This window comes from Seriola aureovittata, chromosome 19 (genome assembly GCF_021018895.1).
Source record: "Seriola aureovittata isolate HTS-2021-v1 ecotype China chromosome 19, ASM2101889v1, whole genome shotgun sequence".
In the NCBI taxonomy this organism is placed as follows: domain Eukaryota; kingdom Metazoa; phylum Chordata; class Actinopteri; order Carangiformes; family Carangidae; genus Seriola; species Seriola aureovittata.
The window spans coordinates 71440-81393 of record NC_079382.1 but is presented as its reverse complement, the minus strand read 5'-3'; the positions used below and the strand labels follow the sequence as shown (position 1 = coordinate 81393).

At 40.5% G+C, this 9954-nt stretch overlaps 1 protein-coding gene across 1 annotated transcript in view; it reads left to right on the top strand.

The window, feature by feature from the left end:
* Window positions 1-7657, top strand: part of kcnk10a (potassium channel, subfamily K, member 10a) — a 72377-nt gene extending 64720 nt beyond the window's left edge. Inside the window, exons 5-7 of the mRNA XM_056405766.1 lie at window positions 1722-1914; window positions 2953-3095; window positions 4002-7657. Coding sequence (XP_056261741.1) covers window positions 1722-1914; window positions 2953-3095; window positions 4002-4667 — 1002 coding nt within the window. The 3' untranslated portion in view covers window positions 4668-7657. The remainder of the gene's footprint in view (window positions 1-1721; window positions 1915-2952; window positions 3096-4001) is intronic.
* The last annotated feature ends 2297 nt before the right edge of the window (window positions 7658-9954 follow it).

Genomic DNA, 9954 nt, shown 5'->3' with positions numbered 1-9954 from the left:
GAGCCTACTGAGGAAAAAGAGCTGGCTCTCCATCAAGTACATGGCATCCATGTTCAGGGAACAGTCCAGTTTACTGTCCAGGTGCACACGTAGGTATTTATAAGTCCTTTTGTCTTGTCTTGACTGGCTGAAGGGTGGGCCTAGACCTCCGAAAGTCAATGACCATCTCCTTGGTCTTGGAGGTGTTCTTGATGCTCAATTGAACTGAATGCCATCGTCAGATCCCTGCACTCCTCTTCCTGCCCGGTAATGGTAATGGGGCTCCTGTCAGGTAACCTACAAGCCAGCTGGGCTACACAGTCCTTACCAGCCTCAGACACACACCATCAGGGCTTGTTGCTTTTCCAAGGCGTAGCTTCTTGACCTCCACCCTCACCTCCTCTGCTGTAAAGGAGGTGTGGAGAGAGTTGCAGCTATAGCCTGCATATGCATGTGTCATGCAGTATCCCCCTGTCTTCATTTATAGGTAAATAAAAACATACTGTTTGTATTCCAAGTATTCATAATTTGTTTCAGTGCTATCAACAATTTGAACAATATCAACAATAAATGCACATATAAATAATAAAGTATAAGGAACATGGGGAAAACACCAACATGATTAACAGGACGGGGGTGCAGAGGTGAAATGCTGCCCCCAATGGATGTGGGGCAAGTAGCATGATCTTACACATTATACCTTTAATACCAGAAAAAAAAACAATGAAAGGTGTTTGTCAACCTTTCTAATGTTTGTAAAGTTCATTTGTTTTAAAACATTTAAATATTTATGTTTTATTTTTTTCCAGTAGCTATAGTAATCTGATGAGAGGGTTTGACAAATACACAGTACAGTAAACACCATGCAATATTGAAACAGAATATAGTTATTTTTCCAAAATGTTACTGTTGTAACTGTTGTACATTTGTTGTGTCTGAACACTTTTATCTATATTTCCTGTAGTTCTGACTTTCATCAAAATATCAAAACATTTGGTGTCTAAGTCCTCTGGTGAAAAGTTTAATTCATTGGTGACAATGCTGAAATGATTGACTGACCTTGCATGTTCGACACGTCAACAAGGTTATTATTGTTTTACTGGCTTTTGCATCTGTGATTTAGTGTTATGAGAAATGCATGGACTGTTTTTAGAACTGCATTAAGAGTTGAGAAAAACTTTAATAGTTTATTCATGGTTCTGACAATGTTGCTTATAATTAACAACTCTTCCTCTTTCACATGAATGGGCTGGTACCTGGACAGGTAAATCCAGCATTAACTGAGCCATTTGATAACCAGCTTCATAGTACATGTTATAAGGACGATCAGTGTTAGCTTCAGTTAAGCCAGATAACAAAAAGTTACCCTAGGTATGTTGAACTTGCTTCAGAGTAAAGGTCACGAGATGAACAACTTAAATAATGTGGCCGAAAAGCACACCAAAACAAAACTGTACAACTATTTGTCTACGCATGGTGTACGCACAGCTAAAAGGAAGCAAACTGCATCCTGTCCTTTTTGCATACACAGTGAACACAGTATTGTCTTCTTATCATCAGTGCTAATGCTGATAGGACAATAAAGACACTGATCCATCAGTGTTGCAGACTCTGTGGCATCCAAACACTATCAGAAGCTTGCCGACAATGAGAGGTATTATGACTTACACTGCTTTATACTGTGTGTGTGTGTGTGTGTGTGTGTGTGTGTGTGTGTGTGTGCGTGTGACTTTGTCTCACAGAACAAACACAACCAGATCAGTCAGACTAAAATCCGTGTGGCGTCCACCCTCCTCTTCATCCTGGCAGGCTGCATCCTGTTTGTCACCATTCCTGCTGTGATATTCAAACACATCGAGGGCTGGACGGCGCTGGAGTCGACATATTTTGTGGTCATCACTCTGACAACAGTTGGAATAGGTGACTATGTGGCAGGTGAGAGTTTGTCATTCATAGCTGACCCTTTAATGAATTGAGCTGTCCTGTTTTCTTACATGTTATTATTCATTAATAAATACATCACAATACATTTAGGTCATGATTACAGTTTGTAAATTAGGCTTAGTTTATGAAAACATTTTTTATTTTTGTTTTAATTCTACAAGAAAAGAAGAAAAAGTTCACCATGAACAAGAACTCTGAAACATGAGACTACATACATCTGCTGGGGGGAGTAGGTTTGCTGCAGTGTTCATAAGACTGAACATGTTCTAATCTGCATATACTGACCACTGTGTTTCTTTTTCTTCAATTCAATTCAGTTCAGTTTTATTTGTATAGCGCCAAATCATAACAAACACTATCTCAAGGCTCTTTACAGGGTAAGATCAAAATCTACAATATTATAGAGACACCCAACTTTTCCACAATGAGTGGCACTTGGTGACAGTGGGGAGGAAAAACTCCCCACCACCAGTTACCAGCATTGCTCTCTACGGATGAGGATTAGGACCACATGAATAAAAAATAAAAAAAATCCTTTTTTTTTTTTGGAACTAACTTTAGTCTCAGAATTCTGAGGGAAAAAAGTCCTAATCCTCTTCCGTAGCCTTCCTATTACAAGTGAAATAAAAACTTATCATCATTGAAGCCTGATGCAAAAGAAAGTAAAGTCACTTTTGTATGTGTGGGTTGCTTTACACCTCCAAAACTTCTATGTTCTCAGTCAAACCGTGTAAATCATCTTCTACTTAGATAACAGTGTTTTTATTTCATACAGCAGCTCAGCTCAGCCCAGCTCGTTCTCTCTGTCTGTCTCACTGATGAGGTCTCCATAGAGAAGCAATTTCTGTGTTGGATGAAGGTGTCACTGCGTTGGTCTTCTGTGATTATTTCTCTAATAAAGCAGAGTCCACTGTCAGCGTCTTTACCATTAAAGATGTTCACTGAAGATGATCTCATTGTTTTGAAGTGTTCAGCTGGCAGCAGCAAAGTGATGTACTCTTCTGTATTCATGTCCTGTTCTTTAATCAGGGGGGGACCGCAGGATCGAGTACCGGAAGTGGTACAGACCACTAGTTTGGTTCTGGATCCTGGGTGGTCTAGCCTACTTTGCTGCTGTGCTGAACATGATTGGTGACTGGCTGAGGGTGCTGTCCAAAAAGACAAAAGAAGAGGTATGTTCTCATAAGGATGATGACGATGATGATGATAATGATGATGATGATGACCTCCACCTTGCAGGGAGGCCTTGCCAGCCTTGCCTACCTAAATTGCATAATGAGATTAAATCCCATGACAATGCTAATGCTAATGAGACCAGATATAAATGCATGATGATGGGGTGTAATTATTCAGACATAGTGTCCAGATACACATCTCGTGTTACTGGAGATGAAGTCTAAGAAAGCATCGCTGTTTCTGAACAAAAAGGATCAGAAGCAGAGAAGAAAACTTCAGAACTGTGTGAACAAACAAATACTAATTTTGATTGATAAATGATTAAAACTATTCATATTTACATACTACTACAGTTTACTACAGTTTCACTATGAACAGACTATTAAATTACAGTTTGTGTTCATGGTGTTCTGTGTAACTCACCATACCTTATACAATCTAGAGGATGTTTTACTTGTATATGTTTTTTTATAGGGGATCTAAGTAGCTTCTTCATTTTACACCTCTATGGCCTCTTGCTGCAAACAGTGTGATTATGAGCTGTAAACAGCCAAAAATTGGCTTTACTTCTCAGACTGATTTATTAAAACAATTTGTTGGCCTGAGAAAAATTACATTATTTTGTGTTGAAGAAATAAAAAAATGTTCTATCCTGTTATGTATCATCTCCTGGTTCTTTGGATGGGAACCCTTGATATAATATGTGGCAGCACTGATTGGGATGAGACTTTTTTGTCACTGTTGATGAAATTTATGTAGGTCATCAAGGTTGATAAAATATGAGATACTTCTCCTTCATTTATCTTGAAAATGTCATTCTTGCCATTCTGCATTATTTTTGGGCACAGCATAAACACACTGATAACTAACGTACTGATTTGTAATAACTGTCTTTGACTGAGGTTGGAGAGATCAAGGCTCACGCAGCAGAGTGGAAAGCAAACGTGCGAGCAGAGTTCCGGGAGACACGTAGGCGTATGAGTGTCGAGGTCCACGACAAGCTACAGCGAGCTGCCACCATCCGGAGCATGGAGAGGCGGCAGTTGGGTCTGGATCAGCGTGCCGTGTCACTGGACATGCTTTCCCCAGAGCGCCGTGCCATCTTCAACAGCCTGGACACCAACAGCTACAAGACCTCTTCCCAGGAGAGCATCGACACCAAACTGAACAACCTCCGGCTGCGGGGGGCTGAGCAGTGCGAGCGGCACTCCAACCACCAAACCACTTCTGAGGACAACATTTTCAACCGCCTCGGCTCCGTCACCAAGATGGCAAAGCGCAACAGGCATCGGGACCTGAAGAAGAACATCCCAGATGAGACTCGCCGGCCTCATAGCGAAGCATATGGCTACAGCACAGCCACCTTCGACTGCAGCACACACTCTGCAGATGAAGGGAAAAGAGAGGATGAGAATGAAGACAAGGAGTGCAACACTAGCTTGTCTGATTTCCCGCTGTTTTTGGAAGCTTGCAAGCCACAGAATGGGTTTATTCCAGAGCAGACCAAAGAGAATGAGAGTGAGAAAACACTTGAAACAAAAGAGCTGCATATTCAGATGGGCCCTTAGACAGTGTATTCCTACAAAGAGATTTTAAATACCACCATAAGTGCCTTAGGTCTCCTTTAATCCAGTGTGTGCTTACAGAAGGGCAATACCTGTCCCTTTGTGCTATATCCTGTATTGTTGACAGTTTTCACTGTGCCCTATGAATCGGATGGACACACACTCTGAACTAGAAATGCAACACCTGTTTTCTGTTCTAAGTGTGCTCTGCTAAATGATGGTCATATTTAAAAAGTTGTCTGCTAATAGGCATTTACAGGATAATAACTTCTTATTCTGCAGCTGTGGACATTATTTCTCTCAGTTATGCTAAAACTATACTCTGCTAAAGTAATCGCTAACATTAGCAACCAGCAGAAATCAACACACCTGCATCAGTCTTGTAAGTTTTGAGTCAGTTCTATATCATCTGCATGTGGTGCACAGTACTTCACAGATTCACATGTATATTACAGTAAATGATTACAGACAGGTGAGGAGTCCCATATATTTAACCAATTTGTGGTTGTTATCAGGACCATCGATGTCACCTGGTTCGTTCGTGCTCCTGGCTGCTGTAACGACAGTCATTGGAGTTGTTGAAGTCACCTGAGGCCAGGTGTGAATGGTTGTTAAAGGACAGCATTATAAGTGAGGGATAAGTGGGGTCGTAGACCTCGTTCAAACGAAAGAGGAGTGGAGGAAGTCATCTATGACCCTATTCAGAGGTGGCTTGGCCTCATGTGACTTTAACAACTCCAACTACAGGAACAAACCAATTGAACTTCAATGGTCCTGATAATAGCCCCACAGAGGTTAAATACTGGGGCTGGGAGGTAGGCAAGCCCAGTGGTGGGAACAATAGAGACAAATCATGATGCTGTCTGTGTTAACACACCTTGACAGGCGTTTCTTTTGGGTCTCACACACTCATTTGCATTTTGAAACTGATTTTGTCACAAAGGTGTGTCAATGTTAACCAACATGTTATCATTGTTTTGTTGGTCAACATGCAGACCTTCTTGTGGATGGCACTTTTAAAAACGTGTGTGTACATTGACCCACACTTTGATTTTGGTGCTATTGCTTTGTGTCAAGTTTGTATTTTGTGTTTTACTCTACATCCAGCATGTAGCTTCTGGTTATCCTCTCTGGACCTGCACACCACTTGTTGATGAGGTGATACTGAAAATACAGAGATATGCTGATGGGTTAGTACTGTCAGGTTTAACCTAATTTAACAATGAGTGATTGGTCCCTTCCTGATGTCATCAGGTTATTTATTTAAGAATACCTCTGTTCTAATGTCTGACAGAGGACTTTGCCCTAGTGCCTTGTCAGACTTTGTGATGTCGGTGTGGTTGCAGATTTCGGCAGGTCACTTGGTGAGTAGTACATTATCATCACTGATAGAAACGATGGCCTAAACTATGCTACTTTCAGATGGATGCCATCAGATTATAGGAACTATTTTAAATGAGGCCTGACGTGCACATGGACCTCCTACTCTGCGCTGTGATATGTGGCTCAAGTCAGAACGTACAGTAAGTTATACACAGACAAGTCACCTAACACAAGCTGCTGTGAAAGAGTAGAGTAGTAACACGAGAGAAGCTTGATTTAAATGTAACACCTTCACTGTTTGTTGTCATTCTGTTTGTCATGTTGCCTGTTGAAAGTCACTTCTTAAAATGTGCATTGAAATATGAATGAAAATGAGTGTGAACATGCCACATGTGTCTGTGCATGGTCCCCAGTCTCAGCTGTTGTCTTAGTACAGTGTCCAAAAATGCTACCTAGATCATGACCTCATTGACACTATCTCAGGGCCCATTGTCCGAATGTTTGTTGTTGACATTGCTTGACAAGTGCTGCATTCACACTTTGACAGGACGGGGGGGACAATGACTGCACCTATGCTCCCTGAAAATGAATGACAACAGAATGGAAGATAAGCCATAAAGCAAGAGGAGGGACTGCTCCACACTATATGAGCTCAAAGAGATGGTCTGAGATTGTAAAGCGTCCTGCTATTACAGTGAGGGTGCACTGTGTACTTTTCATCTTGACTCAAACATATCCACAGACTGAAGGGACTGTCTGATGCATGGATTTGGGTTAACCCCTCATCTACACCCTGGATGAAGCTAAATTAGGACAAGCAAGCGGCAACCACCACAACTGACATGTTTGATGTGCTGAGACATCTGTCAATCAAGCAGACATGCCCCAAAACAATACTTCTCTAGAAGCCTTAATACCTCTTCGGTAGGTTCTCACCCTGATGATCACAGAACAAGGGACATTAGCTCTTGAGAGCCACACATCGTGTGAAAGAAACTTTATTCCTGCAGAAAGGTTGGGACTCTTGAAATGGAATTCTATGCAGTCAGAGGTTTTTCACAGCCAGCATCTAGTGGCCGGTAATGGTACTGCATCTGAAGGCACTTCAGCCATGGTGGTGGCTGCTGAACAAGATTCTATGTCCACTATATTTTCATACTCACCATTTACCATTGATCGACATGACATGTAACCTGTGTCACTGACTGTATCACAGTGACAGGTCATGTTCTCTTTTTCACATACACTCCCCCACCTCATGTTAATGTACTCACTATCTGTGTATGCGCATCTGCCTGTTCTTACTGTTCACATCACTAAGTGACGATCTAGGCGCGTGTGAATGCAGAAAAAGCAAGGACTATATGTCTTTCAAAATGCTTCTAAGAAATACAAAAATGTCAAAGCTTAAAAAGAAAACCAAGACACGGAGAAAAAAAAAGGCATGCTACACTGCAAAACTATATTATGATGTATATGGTGTTGATTGTATACCACCACGTGCTCCACAGGATGATGCTTACCATGGCATTTTGTTTTCACCTGCCTATGTTATGACACAAGCAGCTCATGCTCTGTACTTGGACATTGCTCACAGTATCTCTTGTGCAACCATTACATTAAATGTAGTGATTGCCTTTTGGAAATAAAAGTCACTGAATTAAGTGCTATTTCTGAGTGTGCAACAGTGTATTTCAGGGTTTGAAACTTCGTTTTGAGTCTCTGTTTTTCACAGCTACTATCAGTGGCTTTCATCAGGAAAGAAGAGGAGGATAGATCAGTTTCATGGTCACTGCCTGTGACCTCTCCACTGACATTATCTCCTGGTTTGAGCTGTTCTTTCATGTCTGATTAGAATGTTCATAAAACCCTTATCACCTTCAGATGCACTTCCTGACTCTGTATTTCAATCAAATACCTCACTGGTTGAAGCAGGTCAGATCCACAAGGTGAAATTGTTCCGTAGAGGAAACAAAATTGCATCAAAGTTCAGTTAGAACGTTCAGTTTTATATTAGTTATTTAATGTTACATGCACTGTGTATTAACACAGAAGATTCAGTAATAGTGGTGTAGAGCTACTTTGAAAATCAGCATCAGATCGGGTATGAGTAATCACAGAGTGTGTGCATCAACTTCATGTGCAAGACCCAGATCATGGACAATCTTGTGCATAAATCTGTACAGGAAAGTAACTGGCCTTTGATTTTCTTGGGTGTGTCCTGAAAGGGTTTTAATATAACAGAACACAATAGCCTTATATTGTGTAGATAGATATATTAAAGACTGATTAAATGAAATGTCCTGTTTATTTAGTGTATAGATTAATTTTAATGTTAATAGTTGGTCATTTAGATTCACTTCAGTCATAATAAATGAATTATTAAAAGGTGCAATGTGTAAGATCTGGCCAGATCTGGCCAGAATTTTAGTTTAAAATGTTTTAAAAAATAAACTAACACTATCGTAATAGTATGTGAAGGAGCCACAGTGATGATGTCATGACCAAGACCTCCATCTATTGTATTTCAGAGATATCTCCTGAAATGAGCATGCTAACCAACTATCCATGACCCAGGCGGTGTTGTAATACAACCTAGACAAACTAGATGCTGTCTGAGTCAGTGCAGCTTCTAGTCTGCCCTCAGTCCCACGGAGAAGAAGAGCTTCCTCCTGAGCTTGAAGTTACGCTACAGCTCCGGTCTTTATCTCCATCCCTAAGGATCGCTCCGACAGGACACCAAGTTCAACGGCATATAAGCAGAACACGAGTAAATCCTGGTGTGTTTTTCCAACGCAAGAGACAGCTCCGGGCAAGTTAAGAGACGCGGCTTGATGCCGGGCTCGCAACTTTTTTTTTAGACTGGTGAGTAACATCTAATGTTGGTCTGTAGTGAAAAGTATCATTATGCAAATGACAAACCGTACTGACGAACACTTCAAGTGGCATATATGTATGATTGATGATGTCAACAGAAGTTTTAGCGATGCAGTGGAATTTAGCCTGTTCCTGCGTCTGTTGTCCAGCTAGATGCGTCAGGAACTTACAAGACAAAGAGACTGTATGATTCAGGATCCACTGCCTAATACTGTATTTATTTTAACATATTCATATCTATCCTCATTATTTATTATACACACACAACAGACCTAACATGTTTGAATATAAAAACTTGTATGATCTAAACTAATTGTCCTATCACATGTTTGTCTGCATCAGGATCAAAATTCCAGTCCAGTCATCCCCAGTGATGGACCAGCATATGCCTTTTCTTCGGGGTCTGGCCTCATCAATTAACAACCACATTACAGTAACACCTTGGAGTATTATCCTTGCACAGAACAGATATTGTCTATACTGTGATATTTTGCACATCCTACTCAGCAGGAGTTTTGTCAATACTTTTGTATATAGTTTTATTTTTTTAATATGTGTATCTATGTATATTTATCTATTTGACTGTTGCAGTACTTAACTTTTTTATTATTTCCTGTTAATATGTTTATTGGATACTGCATCAAACACCAGGCAAAATATCTTGTAAGTAAAAAACTACCTGGCAATGAACCTTATTTTCTGATTCTGCCTTTCCCTTCCTCATGCTGCTGTAGCCTGACACCCATGTGTCATGCAGTATCCCCTTGCCTTCATATTTTTATAGGTAAATAAAAACATACTGTTTGTAATACAAGTACTCATAATTTGTTTCAGTGCTATCAACAATTATAACTATCGACAATAAATGCACATATAAATAATAAATTATAAGGAACATGGGGAAAACAACAACATGATTAACTGGAAAGGGGCAAAGACGTGAAATGCTGCCCCCTATGGAGGTGGAGTAAGTAGCATGATCTTACACATTATACCTTTAAACCACTGTGAGCTAATAGCGTAGCCAATTAGACTGTATACAAACATGTCAAAGTAAGGCTCAGGTGATGTAGTCGGATCCCACTATTCA